This window comes from Sinohyriopsis cumingii, chromosome 16, assembly GCF_028554795.1.
Source record: "Sinohyriopsis cumingii isolate HCF-2022 chromosome 16, ASM2855479v2, whole genome shotgun sequence".
NCBI classification, from domain to species: domain Eukaryota; kingdom Metazoa; phylum Mollusca; class Bivalvia; order Unionida; family Unionidae; genus Sinohyriopsis; species Sinohyriopsis cumingii.
This window is the reverse complement of record NC_142976.1, coordinates 22,504,889-22,522,101: the sequence shown is the minus strand read 5'-3', so window position 1 is coordinate 22,522,101 and position 17,213 is coordinate 22,504,889. Positions and strand designations below refer to the sequence as shown.

At 33.2% G+C, this 17,213-nt stretch overlaps 1 protein-coding gene across 1 annotated transcript; it reads right to left on the bottom strand.

Annotated features, from left to right (window-relative positions):
- Positions 1–6,775: 6,775 nt before the first annotated feature.
- Positions 6,776–14,621, bottom strand: LOC149780064 (uncharacterized). Its single transcript, XM_089936821.1, has 3 exons — positions 14,093–14,621; positions 8,289–8,446; positions 6,776–7,736 (listed from the first exon to the last, which is right to left on the bottom strand). Exons 1-3 carry the CDS (start codon positions 14,166–14,168, stop codon positions 7,659–7,661), a joined length of 312 nt encoding a protein of 103 aa, XP_089792947.1. The 5' UTR covers positions 14,169–14,621; the 3' UTR covers positions 6,776–7,658.
- Between the last annotated feature and the right edge of the window lie 2,592 nt (positions 14,622–17,213).

The following is a 17,213-nucleotide window of genomic DNA, read 5'->3' as shown; positions in this document are numbered from 1 at the left end:
TTTCCTTGCCAATAAAACATCTCTCGGAAATGTACTTGTTGTCTTTTTGGGTAATGTCATTATAGTTTCATCTCCTAATAGGAACATGTATTTAATCTCACATATATCATACTCGAAAAAATCTACCAAGGACAAGGGACTTTAGATCTCTGCAACGGACTCACAAAATGTCCAAAATTGATTTTCTTCATTTTAGAAGTCGTTTTATACATTTTGCATGAACAAACCTTTGCTTTTAAAAATTTCGTGAATTTTTTAGATTTATCGATTATAATGACGTCATGGGTGCCAGCGCGTGAGGTGTAGAATGTATGGAAATGTGATAGGTGCAGTTGACTTGAATGTATTTACTATATTTATACAGCTTAAACTATCCCCGAATTCATGGAACATCACACTTTTAAGACGTTTCCTAATTAGATAATTTGATATCCGTGATTTTTGTTTTGTTTCACTCTAGCGGGGTATATTAATTTTAAAAGAAATTGTAATATTTTAAAGCACACATTACCTAATCAAGAGGCGTTGAGCCATGTTCAATCTTGCATGTAAAATCTATGTTTGAAATCGTCTCTTACTGGTAGTTTATTTATGGTATGTTTGATGGTTATGCCATAAACAGTATAAATCAACTGCAACATATTTACAATTGATACAATAAAAAAAGAGTGAAATTAACAGTCAATTTAGTTTTTAAACAGGTTTGTAAATGTATAAATTCAAATTTAACCAGATTTCAACGTCTAAGAAGTCCTTAAAAACTAACAACGCATTCGATATTTGTTTTTTGACAGAAGATAACGTTATGTAAACATCCAACACATGCAAATTGCATACAAGTTCTCCGTTACGCTCAATGGCAACAAACGGAAACATGAACGCAAAATGCGACCATATTAGTTTAGGGGTCACTTCACAATAACACAGCATGCAATTTTATATTTCTTTAAGCTAACTTGCCGTTTAAATGTCAATTAATATTTGTATGAGTGACCTTATTATTTTTATCTTGCTGTTTCTGATTGCATTTTGAGGCAATTCATTAGCGCAAAGAATAATTGGAATATTTGAATGAAAGGAGCAAAATAAGAAGAAGCGAATTGAGGGGTGATGTTCAAAGCAATAAAAAGAAGCGGTTAATTGTGTCACTTTTGACTAAAATGGTCTGTCAAAATGGAATGATGATAAGAAATATAGACTTTGTGTCTTTTTTTGCCCGGCAATGTTTAGTTGCATTCATTGTTTTATACGTTATTCTTCTGTGTTGTCAAATATATTAGCATTCTGTTAGATAGGATCATAATATGGATAGCGTGAATCAAACGTATAGATTATGAAATCAGTATTGAATCAAGTAAAATAAAATGCAATTTTCATTAGTATATATGTTCATTTGTTTTAATTTCATGAATTATAATAGTACAAAAGTGTGCATATACCAAACACCAAAGGTAATCTAACTATTGTGCCAATTTTCTTGCTGCGTTACATGTATTATTATTATTATTATTATTACTATTATTATTATTATTATTAAATGTATATAGCATACGTAAATAGCTAAATGGAAGGGATGCTGCATTACTGCTAACATTAGGTTTCGAACTGCGTGTTTGGCAAGCATATCACGTACTATACCAAAATGTAAGCTAGGCAGGTCTGCAAGTGACTTCGTATACCTTGACCACTGTATTCACCTTTTCCCTTCTATGCAACTCTAATTGGGTGTCATCAAGATCTGTCTTTCAGAAATGTCGAAACTCTATCTCACATCGTGCCAATAGATGCAGAGTTGGACAATCCCCCAGATATTAAACAAAGGACACCATGTACAGCTGCTGCGAGGATTTAAACTGCAGTCATCCTCGTGGCAATTAGATACGACTATCACTCAATCACAAAGGCCAGTTAATAATTGTACCCTTATAAATAAAGCGCTGTGCAAAAGTGTAGACAAGAACTAACTGCAAAGACGCCAATTCTCATAAGTATCAATAAGTATCAAATTCTCACTAAAATATTTATTCTTTCTACGCAAACAACATGCTATAACATGCTACGGAAATGGAATATCTAGAAGGGGCTCCAGCCGACTTAAAGAAGAACTTTAATACTTGGAAGTGGATTCGGAAACGTGCTTAACAAAAGGAATATTCGGAAGTGGCTTTGGTCAGCATAAACAAGAACTGGAATACTTGGAAATGGATTTGATCAGCATAAATAAGAAAAAAAGGAATGCTTAGAAATGGGGTTGGGTTCTGATATGTTAAACATCTATTTTTACTTTCATCACTAGATTAATTAAGGCTAAATCAATCAAATATAAATTTATTACATTATATAGCTGGATCGTTTTTTAAAGTTTAACGATATATCCTCTATGATAATTCTTAAGAATCATGGAAACAGTGGATCCCAAATATTTTACGTATTCTCTATCTCCAGAAAGTATATTTTGGATAGAAGTATTTGAGTTTTACCATAGATTATATACAGTTAATCAGTCTGTACATTTGTAACTGAATTACTGACTTCATTAGCTATGTAGTTAGCTAATTGGTTAGTTGCTAGTCATTATTTAATTAGCTATTTAGCTGGTGTTTTCTTGTTCGTTTGCTTCTTTCTTTCTTCCTTGTTAATATCTTTACCTGGTTCACTCCAATGTTTATTTGCTTAATTAAATAAGTTATGTATTTGTCTTATCTACGTTTAATGTATACAGTATGGCAGTACAATAGTAATGTGTTTGAAACATAACACATATTCATGTAGTAATCTATGCGTGTAGTAGGGTTTCAAGTCACCTCAGCACACTAGTGGCTATATAGTTCCAACTAAAGGTAAATTTACAACGATATAAAATTGATCTTGCACAAAACTGTAGCACGAAAAAACATCCGTATCAATGAAAATACAAAGAACAAAAAGATGAATATATAACGATGTTTTGTCTTTTTAAAAACTATATCAGATAAAAGATCAAGGCAACAAGTGCAATATCCTTAATGAGTGGTAAATATTTTGTATATAAGCCACATTCCGTCCAAAAATTCAACATTTTTTTAACATGTACGCCATCATACAGTTTCTTTATCAAGTTCACATAATACCTTTGCCTCACAAGGTGGAGCTCGACACAATCAACAGACCCGTGTTCCCCTGTCAATAGTCACAGGCCAGACCCGTGTTCCCCTGTCAATAGTCACAGGCCTGGTATGAACCCCGGTTAAGGTTCACCCTTCGGGAGGTATGCGCGAGGTAGGTATGTGGTCCGTAACCAGATTGGCACAACACCAGGAACATAATTGCAAACATGTGTCAGTTCACTTAACTTTGCTTTAAGGTTCATGGTTATCAAAAGCACAAATATTTACTGTTGTCTGTAATATCAACGTGTTTTATAATGTCTATGCCACATATATCTTATTATCGTAGAATGTAGTAATTTAAAGATATATCATATATTTGTAATTGGCAAATGTATGTGCTTTAATATCATGAACTATCTGAACATAGATGATATCTCCTTAATTTTCTGCTTATTTTCCTTTTTCCTTTGCTGTCTGATTGGAGCATGTATGTATGTATGTATGTATGTATGTATGTATGTATGTATGTATGTATGTATGTATGTATCCATGTATGTATGTATGTATGTATGTATGTATGTATGTATGTATGTATGCTGTTATAGGATTTAACGCATTTTTCAGCACAAGATAGGCTATACATGGCGGCTAGTATAAACGGTAGAGGAAGAACCCGGGAAAAGCTCAGAAAGAACCACCGAACCATTACAAGCTACCGGCAAGCTTTCTCACATATCCACATTGGCCGAGCCCGAGACTCGACGACACTCACAGAGGTGATGTATGTATGTATGGATGGATGGATGGATGCATGCATGCATGCATGCATGTATGTACGTCTATGTATGTATGTATGTATGTATGTATGTATGCAATTCATCCATTCTGAAATTGTCTAACCATATCTGGGTAGGATTTGTAATAAAGTTCTCCACTCTAGATGGCATTGTAAAAGCTTGTTGCATTCACTTTTAATTTCTAATATGTGAAATACTATCTGGACCTAGAATGTTCCAAAACAAGGTGAATTTAAATTTCAAAACGATGTTTTCTCAAATAGTTTAGAGAAATTTTCATATCCAGGTGTATCCATCAATTCATTTTGCGAATCTATGGTCTTAAAATAAGTAACAGAAAAGAATGAAAATCATCGAACTTTACAAAATTCTACAAAAAAAATTAATTCCCGAGAAACGTAAAAGTGAAAGTGAAAACGTAAAGAAAATGATTAAAGTTCTTAGTAAACTTTAGTTTAAACCCCAATATAAATCCAACGCTGAAGGTGTTGATGTGCATATTGTGACCCGTGTAGTGATGATGTGCCAACAGTCTTTTGTTGGACCATAATAATACAATCCAAGAATATATCCTTATTTTATATTTCAGTATAAATTCAAGTCTCTATTTCCAAGAATGTTATTTTTGAAGAACACTTAGCGATTCCAGAGAGGAATAAATTGAATTAAATAATTTCAATAAATAAAATACCAGCCCGAATGAATTACTTAACCCAACAATAATACAGCTGACATTGTCTTAAACTCGTATTGAACGAATGACTAATTTTCAGATGAACATGGTGATGTTTTAAACTAAGACGTAAAAGGAGACCCCGGACAAGGGTCAAGACCCCGGACAAGGGTCAAAAGTACATTGTTCTAGAAGGATCTTAGTTATAATCAGAATGTCCATCACCAAAATCACAATAAAACACATGACAATCATCATGTAGTCTAGCTTTGAAAAAAATACAATGTCCTTGACTCAGCTTAAAAAATGATACTCACTCTAAAAGAAAGAAATATTGCTTATCAAAATTGCACTGACATTTGTCAAAGTCAGCGACTAAATACAATGGCTCATTACTCACAGCATATAATGAAATAAAATAACAATAAAACTAACTAGAAAACATATATATAGAGAGAGAGTTTGAATTCAGTCTGATGATTCAATAAAGCGAAACTCTTCACACATTCTACGTGTTGGTGTTGTTTATTTTACGCTGTTGAATGACGAAAATAGTCATAGTATGAAGACAAATTTTAAAAATAATCAGATATGTCAATTTACCTAATTAACTATGAAGAGATTAAATTTAATTGTTTTATTTTCTTTACTTAACGATGATATTTTCTAATCTTTCTATATAGATTCGATAAAGCATATAATATCGGCTCCAATTGGGAGATTTGAGGTTCGTCTGGATAATTTTCTGTTGAGATAATGAAAATTCATTATGTACATTTTTGGGGGGCCGTTTCATTAGCTTCCATGATCTTCGAGTGTGAATTACCTGACTACGTAAAGACAATTTTAAATTGGATTAGGTCTAAACTGTATATAAAGATATCTCTTTTTCAGAGAAATGTGCGGTGAAAAATGTATGATATTTAGATAAGAAAATGTGTGATGCTTGGTGAGAAATTTGGCGTGGACTTTGTAAATGCGACGACTTAGAACGATAAGGGCAGTAATATTTTTCTTACAAATTGAAGAACAATATTAAAATGTAACCGCCGTGTTCGTTAAGAAGACAATAACTCAAATATATTTAAAAGAACCGATATAATTACCAAAAGATCTCAAATATAACCTTTCAAAACCATCCTTAAGCATTCACCTCTCGATAACTGTTGCTTCAAATTATAATATAGTAATTAAAATGATTGGTAATTAGTTGTATAATATACCTCTCAATGCTTTTTTTATTACATATACAGCCTGCAGGATCTTGTCATCTACACTAAGCAAGGATCATGCAACTTTGACATGTAGCTGGACTAATCGGTGTTTTCCACGAGCACTCTCTTGCGTTTGAAAGAGTTACTGCTGATAGGTAGCAAAATCTACTGACCAGCTGGAGTTAAGATAGTTAATCATTCAGAACTACCCTAGCAATTTCTGTGAGATTTTTTGCCAACATTTCGCCTCAGAGAGAAACCCTAATCTATGAAGTTTATATAGGCCATTTCTGCGATTGAATTTATTGCAGGTTTAACGGAGATCTGACGAGTGAAAAAATGTTCAAACATTCGTAGCTTCTCGGTCAATCCCTGTGTAGTAAATAGCGAAAGTGTTCTGAATAGGACCACTCGACGCACATGCGAGGTATGATCTGTAGGACTGATCTCAAAGTTACGAAGGATTTTCAGTATGGTGTGTTCCTTAATATCTACATGGCTTGATTCAAAAGAAAACTAACAGTCTCATTCCGTCAGCAAGAAAAGGACCGCACAGACTGGTCACGTGACGTTTTGAACATGTGATTAATTTTATTTTGTACGCGTTGTTGAAAGAAATATTAATCGATATTGTATTTCAATTACATATTTAAAAAATACAAATCTTGAAGATTAGTAATGGTGAATAATTTCCTTTACCAGGTAAGTAATCTCTCATGAAGGTTAATAAACACGTACTTGTCGTTATTAGTTCGTTTCCATAACGATGCATGAGCAAAACATGGCTGTGATTATGGGTGTTTTAGTACCACCGTTTTCAAACTCCTAGATATATAGTTCTTAAGTCCATTCTTTTAAATATACGTGTGGAGTCAAGACCTTCCTAAGCTAGTAGGCCTTAGCTTGCGATTAATCCCCAAAGCATCAGCTAGAAAAGAAGCTAGTCAGAAATAAGCAAGAGACAGACGAGAAAACACTAGTGGATTAATGACTAAAAGGATCTGTCGTATTTAAGTTTTAATAAAACTGGTTAATTAATGGTATTTTTATTTCCATTCGTCACCTTGAAATGACATAAATGTAGATTACATCAAACATATATACCTCCTAAAATTAAAGTTCAATCCAAAATGATCAGTAATATTAATAAAATATATATTATCAAAAATTAAATACAATTAACAACATTTTCAAGAAGAATAAGGATTTCAAGTTAACATTTAAAGAACGTCACCAATTGTGTGTATGTGGAGTAGAAACGAGGTTATGAACTCGATTATTCATATATATTTTCCAAAATCGAAACAAGTCACGAAGAATAAACTGTTTATGGACCTTTAAAATTTAAGATTGATAAAGTATGCCGTGCAAACGAGTTTCAAAGGAAGCAGGTCAAAACCACGTGCATTTTAATTATCTTTCCCACTGTTTTATAACGCTGACAAAAAGTACTAAATTTTGCTGTGTGCACGGATTGATAGAGGGGAAAATAGGGGAGTGTGGTGTTACTGGCTCGATGTTTCTTCTATGAACCTAATTTCTCAAATATTGTTCTTGTATACCGTTTAAAACACAATGAACAAGATCTCCTAATTTCCGTGTATTGTTTTCTGCGGAGAGAATAAAATGTATTCAGTGGTTTTCTGTTTCATTGAAGCTCTTTAGACCAAGACATAGAAAAAAATCTTAACAATGGAAATTCTGGAGAACCAATTCCTCAAACGGTGTACGGATCACTAGTCTTCATATAAAAATCAGTCTCTACAAATGTATTAAATTCGATTGTGCAAACTGTTCGATTTCCTTAACGGATGTAAATATTGGTAGAGAGTGCTTAATCACCGCTGTAAGACGTGTTCTGATTCGCTAGTGAGAGATAAATGGTCTACACAATCACATTTGGAAGCTCGGCTACTAGCGGCTTTTCGATTTCTTTAGTTTGTAGAGCCTCTTTTTGCAGCTCCTGTAATCAAACAGAAGGCACGTTATGTTAAGATTGTAAAACATTAAAATAATAATATCCCATCTTGGAAATAACGTTTACAGAAGTAGCCTACCATGCTTTATTTGTCTATTTCTTTTTTTTACGACAGCGTCCGTTCAATAACAACCAACAAATATAGAAAAATTGGAGAAGGACACGGACAAACACTGGTTGCTAATGGAAGCGTATTGGCAACAATGGTCAAATCATGCAACCCAGGATACTTATGCGTGTTGTTATTATTGGAATTCATGGCATATCACAACTTGAAACTACACCCAGTGAATATGATGGTGACAACTAAGAGCTCGATTAGATGCCATTTTCCCAGTAAAGTTAACTTACTTTCAAAAGCATGCATGTAAACAAATTTTAGCTGCTATATCAAATATCGAAACTATCTTTGCCTCTAACATTTTCGTTTATGAATCAGTTTCATCATCATCATCATCATCATCATCACCATCATCATCTTACTATAACATAGCAGTAGAGTAGTAGTAGTAGTAGTAGTAGTAGTAACAGTAGTACCTCGTTTACCAGTTTGCAGGTCTGACAACAATAGGTTAGTTTGTACGTATTGCAGAAATAGTCCCTCATTGGGTACAATCCGATTGTATCTGCCGGATCAAGCAAGCCTTTACATGAATAGGATCCATCAGCAATCCAAACATGCCGATCCCTACAACCTGCAAAAAATAAAAAGACAAGATCATTGACTGTAGGAAACTAAGCGTAAAATTAATTCGAATCTCAGTGTGAAATACCTCACGAGTATCAGTCTTGGTCAATCTATTTTTAATTATCTCGCATCCGATTTAATTCAACCGTCTGCGTTGTGCAAATTTATGAAAACTCACATACGTGCATGATTATGTAAATCTCATTTAATCTAATTGATTTATTAAGATCTTCAGAGTAACACCATTTCTTATTTTATCAACTAGGTCCCTAAACAAAACGAATCTCTACTGCACTTTTCATGACCTATTAATGACAAGGCATGCAGGGAATCGGGTCGGTGAAGTTCACTAATAAAGGCATAATGGCTGTTGGCAACTGATTCGAGGAGCATTGTCTATTGGGCCCATTCACACAGAATTTTTACCCATCACCTGCATCATATATTCCAGTACATTAGAATCTAGAATTTAAGCTCTACTGTATTTATTATTTTTTTAAAGCACAGTAAAATAATGTTTTAAATTTTTGTAAGATATCCAAAAGCGGATATTACGCTTTGTCTCGTGTTTTTTAAGATTTTATTTTACGCATCTATTATATAAGACAGACATTCTTTTCCCCAGAAGTATTATGTTGATAACGTCAACATGCATAATTATGTAAATCTCATTTAAGGTAATTGGTTTATCAAGCACGTAAGAGTAACATCATTTCTAATTCTATAATCTAGGTCCCTAAATAACGAATCTCTATTGCCATTTTCACGGGCTATTAGTGATGTAAGGAACAGGGTCAGTGAATTACCTCCAACAAAAGCATACTGGCTGCTAGCAGCTGACTCGATGAGCTTTATCTATTGGGACCATTCAAGCAAATTTGTACCCATCAGTAAAGAGCTGCATCATATGATTCCAGTAAGTTAAAAACCACAACTCCTTTCTAGTCCTTGTTAGGCCTTTACAATCTAGAATTTACGCCCTACATTAACTTCCGAATTAGTACATTGATAGTTTCCGTATGGATGAGCCACACATGCTGGCCTGTATATTTAGTGGAGGAAAAACCGGCGAAGAAAACACTGACCCAATGAAATTTATGGACAAGTTTTGTCAAATACCCAATGAGTAAGTGACAATGCAACCACCTGGGACCCCTACAAAGACGAAATGTGATGATGATGATGAGGAAGAGGATGATGAAGATGATGATGTTAATGCAGATGAAATGAAATCAGAACAGCTATCAGAGTTATTAGAAAATGGACCATAGCAAAAGGGCCCCGCTGATTACACATTTTAAGACATGGTCTTAAACATCTTAAGATCTTGCGCTGGGAAACCCATGTTAGGAGAAAGGAGAATCAATGACATGCATCCTTTGTTGCGATTATATGGTCTTCAAGTAAGTAGGAAAATAGAGGGATAACCAACTAGTTATGTCACATTTTAATATATGATTTATTTCCCTACAACACCAAGTGAAAATTTGAAAAGAACTTGCTTTATTGTGAATTAAATCTCAAACAGTCCTAAACGTTCTCTTACAAGTCCAAAAAACATAGAGTATGTCAAATGAATTCCAGTGGTCTTCTGAATGAATTTCTATCTTGAATGTGCTGATGTACCAATGAACTGGAATATTGTTGATGTGCTAATAGCATTGATGTGTCACAATGAAATAATCATAATATCTGTAAATGTATTCACAGTAATCCCAAAACAGTGATTTATTCCGAAAGTATTAATGAAAACTTTGTGATTCCAATAAATAACAGAAGTAAATAAATTCTCTCAAATTATGACTGAACACAACTAAAAGACTGAATCCTCTAGGCAGATTTTACGAGTGGGAATGAGCAATTTTGTTTATCACTACCTTTAAATAACCAAAGAAAGACAAGATAAGAGCACCAGGTTGAGGGTCATGTTCTAATAACATTCATTTCCTGAACATACTAAGTTGTAAAACTGGATATTTTTCTTACAAACAATTTCGAAAAGAACATATAAAGCATCAGGTGAACCAGGATGTCCCAATGGGAATACCAAAGTCCTAAACTCATATGACAGAAAACAAGCTTATCTCAAATAAATAATGATCTTGAAACATAATCTATAAATAATAGACAAGAATTAGCTGTGCAATATATTCCTAAATCATGGACAAAAGTCGATCACACAATACAAATTAAATATGCTTAACACGTCAAAAATCAAATAGTCCAAAGTAAGTTAACTTACTGAATGAAAAAATAAGCTAAACAATTAGGGGTCGTATGGATTAAAGTTCTCCTCTGTATAAAGCTGTATGAAGACGTTGTTAAAATGTAACAATCCATGTCAAAGATGTCCCGCAGAAACCAAAGTTAGTAGGACATGCAGTAAAGATGTATATCTCCTCTTTAAAAAAAACCACATAGAACGCTGAAATCAAACTTACTTAACGTATCATTGAAAATAGAAGTATCGTACGAACTTTAGTTTAAAACCAGCACATCCTGGTATAGTAATGCTGCAAAATCAAATTTTTCACAAGATGGACATATAGTCGGGGTGTCAATGTATAACTGCAAAAGAAGTAGTAATACCCTGGAAATTAAACTCATTAAGGGTCCCATCAAATTAAAACCCCGAACGAAATGTTATTGAAATCGTAAAAACCAATGGAGGAATAAATTGCGGAAGAACCCAGTTATGACGTGCAATAATGCGGGTGGGTGACAAAGTTATTTAAATGTAATTGTGGAATGATTGAAATCGAATTAAAGGCATTGTGAATATTAAATTGCATACCAAAATTACTTGAAACACTGGAACCTTGTGCTATTTATATCCATATTTTATGTTCAATATTTTGTGGCCATGATTACAAATTCAAGGGGTCATATTGTAACAACGCCTAAAAAAAGATACATCTTGTACATCATTGTATATTACAGTTTACGATAATTATTACTTATAGGCAAACATGCTTACCTGGATCTTAGTTCAGGAGACTGGTTTTATCCTTGAAAGTAAAACCCATGCTCTACAAGATCTTTACCAGTAGCTAGTTCAAATTCAAGCTGATACACCTGACCCTGTTTGCGAATGACAGAGTATTTTCAGGATGGGAGGTATATAAAATTGTATACGTCATAATTATTATAATTAATTTAACACCTTTACCTGTGTTCGGTTATATATTTAGAGGATTTTTTTCATAAAAGTAATTCATAGGAATTTTACAGTGTTATCAACATTAGGATATAAAACATTTTGGAACTACTGTGAATCTTTTCAAGGGCATTCTGGGTTATATCATTGTGATTCATCAAGACTGTTGGCACATTATCACATATTCGGGCTACTGGCACGTCAATATTGATATTATGCATTCGTAACACCACTGGAATTCGTTCGGAATACTCTCTACTTTCGGACTGTGATAAAACATTGAGGATTATTTGTGATTTAATTCACGACTTTGTAAGATCGTTCTAAATTCTCTCTGTATATAGGACCACATTTCTTGAACTTTACAAAATTTGATGGTTTTAGCGTTTTTAAATTACTTAGTATAAGAACGAAAATTCGTGACAAATAATTGACGGTACTCGTCCAGAATAAGACAGTCTGAAAATTATTTAAGAGAAATAAACATTGCCTTTCAAATTTATATTCACTCTGTTTCGGAATTTGCTTAGTCCCTTGTAATTTAATTTCATATAGTTGAGAAATCAGTATTGAAATCAACAAGCTTTCGTATTTTTATCTAGAGTGGAGAACTTTGTTTTGAACCATAACCAGGAAGGGTTAAAATCCATGAAAAAGACCAATTGCTTTAGCTTGCCAGACAATATCATATTTCAGAACCAAGAAATCAAAATATTACTTTCTTTCTATATTTGATTGCAAAGATCTTTTTTTCTACAGACGTATTGGAATAGTACCTTTATATCTAAAGAATTGCAGTATTAGAAAGCAGATGAAATTAAGAGCAATTTTAAACACCAGATGGAATGAAGAGCAATTTTAAACACCAAATGGAATTAAGAGCAATTTTAAACACCAGATGGAATTAAGAGCAATTTTAAACCCAGATGGAATTAAGAACAATTTTAAACACCAAATGGAATTAAGAGCAATTTTAAACACCAGATGGAATTAAGAAAGCTTCAGCTTCAGAAGCAACTTATGCAAAAATCAGAGCAAATAAAGCGAAATCCAAAAAGAGAGAGAAAAAGAAAGAGATCCAACTTTTATCACTCCAACTCTTAACTTTATCAGAGTAAAAAATAGAATAACCCATTGTCGAACAGGAAATACGATCTTGAGATATTCTGTCGGTTTCAGAGGGCTATTAAAGAAACTGCTGCTACAAAGGTATCGATTTGTTTTATTGTTAATAACAGGGTCCTTGTGAGAAAATGGAGTTAGTTTGTCATATCGACGAGAAATTATTAGTCTAACCAATGAAATCTCCTGGCACATTATTTAGAACTCATTAAGATTAATCACGTGATATTCAATCATTGTTATTGGTCGCGAATTCAAAATGATTTTCCTAAATACTGTACATCTTGTCGCATTTATCAAATCCCAATCAGAAGATCTCTAAGACTCACCTGTAACCTTTGTCGGCATTTGACAAAACATTTAGCAGAATAATGGTAGATTGTTAAGTCCGTTACCTGTTAACAATACCTGGTTGACAATATATATGCGCCAACAAGATTTCCAGATGCAATTCATCAGAGGAATGGCAAAATTAAAACCCGAAGTAAGAATTTTGATAAAATATGTTTGCACTTGTTGGACTTATCAGATCTTTCCAATCTGATCAATGATCAAATATCATATCTGGGATCATCCAGGATGTTATGCATGAACATAGCATCCATCAATTTACAACTTCTGCCTATCACCCCGAACGTCAAGGGGATTTTAAACTATTTCATCAAATGTTGCTTTGATACAGGAAAACAGTGGGACGATGGTGTTCATTTACTGCTGCTTTCTGTTGCGGAATCAAATCAATTCAAAAATCATTAGATTTTAGTCCTTTGGAATTAGTGTCTGGTCATTCTGGACTATTGCCATTATTAAAATAGAGACTTCTTCCAAACGAACGTTTCAAGATTAATCTGAGCCTCTATATATCCCGAATTAGAACATCAGTTGTTCAGTGCTTATGAATTAGCAAGAACTAAACTTTATTATACTTAATCGAAAACGAAACTTAGCTGTGACAGAAACACAGGGGAGAGGAGTTTTCAGCCTAGTGACAAAGTTGTTGCACACTTGAGGCTAATTATTATGGTCTTCATACAATTGAAAAGAAAATATGTCACTTAAAGTATCTTATGCACACCCATGGGATAATGAAGCAGAAACAAATTTGCAGATAAATATTTTTAAGGACTATGTTGATAAAGATGGTTTTCTTAATCATTCAATCAATTTAGTTCTACCTATCCAAAACAATGTGAATATGGCATGCAAACGACCTGCAGCGACGCTGGCAATGTTATAGACCTCTGAAAAGACCTACCTTTTACTTTTACCCGACATCAGTACCCACCGACATAGTAACATTCAGCCATACAAAAATACAGATGGACAGAAAACTGGAATTAACACTTAAGAGCATACATAGAAATGTATATTTACTCGTGGCAGCTGATGACATGAAGGTCACTGACAAAATCACAATCAACACACTGAATTTGACACTACGTGTTCCCATGGTGTGTGTGCCTTTCTTCCTTGTTTTCCTCTCCACCCTCTTTTTATGAGTATTCGCTGTCCACTTTGTACAAGGGTTCGAGAAATCCAAAAACTTCACTTAGTATATTAATAGAGACCCGTTATTGAACTTCTTCTCTCTGTATCACTACTCGTTATTTCCGATTTCCACGTAGCAAACTTGATATTTCAGACTTATTCCTCTCCAATGTCTTCTTAGATAATGCAGTTACTCTTGGTATCTTACAAACGTTTTCAAATTTGTTATCGTCTACTAACACGATGTTACGACTTTAGTAATATTTTTGCCAGAACTCTTTTCTTTACTTTCTACTGATTAGGTTAAGATCGTGGTTTCTTCAAGATCTTAAGAGGAATGCACAACGGTGGACTCTACAATATGTTGTAGTAATTGGTCGACCTCTACTGTCAGATAAAGTCAACAAGTGGTAGATGGGTCTTTTATAGAAAGCTTCTTGTAAACAGGTGTGTCATCAGCCTCTGTATGTTATCTACTATAAATCATCTCAAGTCAACATGCAAAGGAGTCACCTATAACCTGTAGGCTTTTAACATAAAATGTATCCAGCGTTCACAAACGTGATGAATGACATTTCTGTCTCTGTCGTGGTCACCAGCAGGTAGAATGGGGATTTGCTTACCAAAGGTGACCAATGATTCAAGGTTAACTGACGTCATACTTGCGGCATTGCTTCACCGACGTATCAGAAAGGACGAAACTAAACAGAAATCATCAAATCATGTTTTATATATCAGCACGTAGGAATTGTACGGCTTTGTCGTTCTTCCTTTTTATAATAGCCACTCACAGTATGGACTTTAATGCAGTGTATAAGGTACAAATCTTAGTTGATCAAAATTTTCATTTATATTTTTGTTTCTAACAACCCTTGCCAGACGTATCTTTTCATTAATTTAATACTTTACTTTATTTAAAGGAATCACCGTATTTATCCAAATACAAACCCTTCTAATAAACGTCTCTATATTTCTACGAAATATACATTCATATGACAGTGAGACTTATAAATCCTTATACATCCTTTATGGTATGTTAAAAAAATTAAAATAGTACTTGAATAATCCAATGACCTTTAGAAAAATCCAAACAACTTAACCTAGTTTAATATTAAACAATGATGTACGGTATTTTAAAATATAATCAAGTAAGGAAGAATTTTGAGGAGGATAGTACTAATGCTAATAGTACTCAAATAAAGGACCCTCCCATTTTGAAAATTTCATCCTTTTTGATACTTTAACTAATGTAATATAGATTATGCTTCATACAATATTTATCTGTACTATTGGTACTATATAGTTATATACAATAAAATAATATTTATCTGTACTATTGGTACTGTATACATCACATAATATTTATCTGTACTAGTGGTACTATATAGTTATATACAATAATATAATATTTATCTGCACTATTGGTACTATCTAGTTATATACAATCATACAATATTTATCTGTACTATTGGTACTATTTAGTTATATGCAATAATATATAATATGTATCTGTACTATTGGTACTATATGGTTATATACATCATATCATATGTATCTGTACTATTGGTACTATATAGTCTTATGCAATAAAATAATATTTATCTGTACTATTGGTACTATATAGTTATAGACAATAATGTTCTTCACTGAGAGAGAGAGAGAGAGAGAGAGAGAGAGAGAGAGAGAGAGAGATGAAATAATGACTCATACTGTTACCAAAGCAATATAAATATTTCTTTCTTTTCACATTTGATTGTAATATATTTTTCATATTATAGTGGTCTTTAAGAACGATTTCAACGCCTCTCATATACGCAAATCCGTTTATATTCCATCTATACTTGTGTTTCGTAATATTACACTTTTAGCAGTTCGCGCACTATCAAATTATCACTAAATATTATTTTTTTTCTTCTGCTAGGCAGGAAAAGTACTAAATAAATGGAGTATCTGGAAGAGGCTTCATGCATTTTAACGAAAAAAATGGACGTTTTGCAATAGGCTTTAGACGACATGATGAAATAGAAAACTTGGAAAGGGAATTTTGTCTTCATAGGCTAGGATTCACTTTTTACGTTTATTACTAGGCTGATTAATGCTAACTTGATACCATATAAATTGCTTACATTATGGAGTTGTACATTTTCAAAGTTTAACCATATAACCATATATCCACTATGATAATTCAGAAGCGGAATTGAAACAACATAGCTCAAATATTGTACGTATTCTTTTTCCCCAAAAAGTGAAGTGTGAGTATTCCATTCGTGGCAATGTGTTATATGTAGCTAATCAGTACGTGTGTAACTTAATTACTAACATAATTAGTTATGTAGTTAGCTAATTGGTCATTACTTTTTGATTTTTTAATTAGATATTTTGCTGGTAGCTTAAGTTCCCCCTAAGATTTTTTTTTTCTTGTTTGATAATAGTTTTACTTTGTTCAGATATTCCTCTAGTTAAGTATGTCAGTTATGTATTGCTTCTTACACTTTTCAGTTTTACAGTATGGTAGTTAAACAGTCATGTCTTTGAAAGTTTCCATATTCATGTAGCTACATGTAAGTACCTATTGACACTAGTATGTATTTATGTATTAGTGGATTACGGCACCTCAGTACAATAGTGCCAATATGGTCCCAAATAAGGTATAGTTTTCATTATCCTAAATTGTAGAAAGACGAACCATCCAATTCCAGATAAATGTAAACATGAAGTGCATAAAGATAAATATAAAACCGAATTATGCTACATTTCCGTAAAATGTAAATAAGATAAAAGATAACACCAGTACAATCCTTAAATCATGGTCTCAATTTCTTAAATAAGCCGCATTACGTCAAAATAATTCCAAGATTATCCAAAATATATACCATCATATAGTTTTTTTCCCATCAAATTCAGGTAATACTTCTGTGTCACAAAGTGATATTCGACAAACTGTGTTGTACTATCACTGGACAAGGGCATGGTATGCACTCGAGTCGAGGTTCACCCCTAAGGCTGT

Coding starts and splice junctions, on each gene's coding strand:
- LOC149780064 (XM_089936821.1), bottom strand. CDS start 14,168: ATGGGAACACGTAGTGTCAAATTCAGTGTGTTGATTGTGATTTTGTCA. Junction 8,447..14,092: donor CATGTCATCAGCTGCCACGA/GTAAATATACAT, acceptor TATTTTTTGCAG/GTTGTAGGGATCGGCATGTT. Junction 7,737..8,288: donor CCTGCAAACTGGTAAACGAG/GTACTACTGTTA, acceptor GTTTGATTACAG/GAGCTGCAAAAAGAGGCTCT.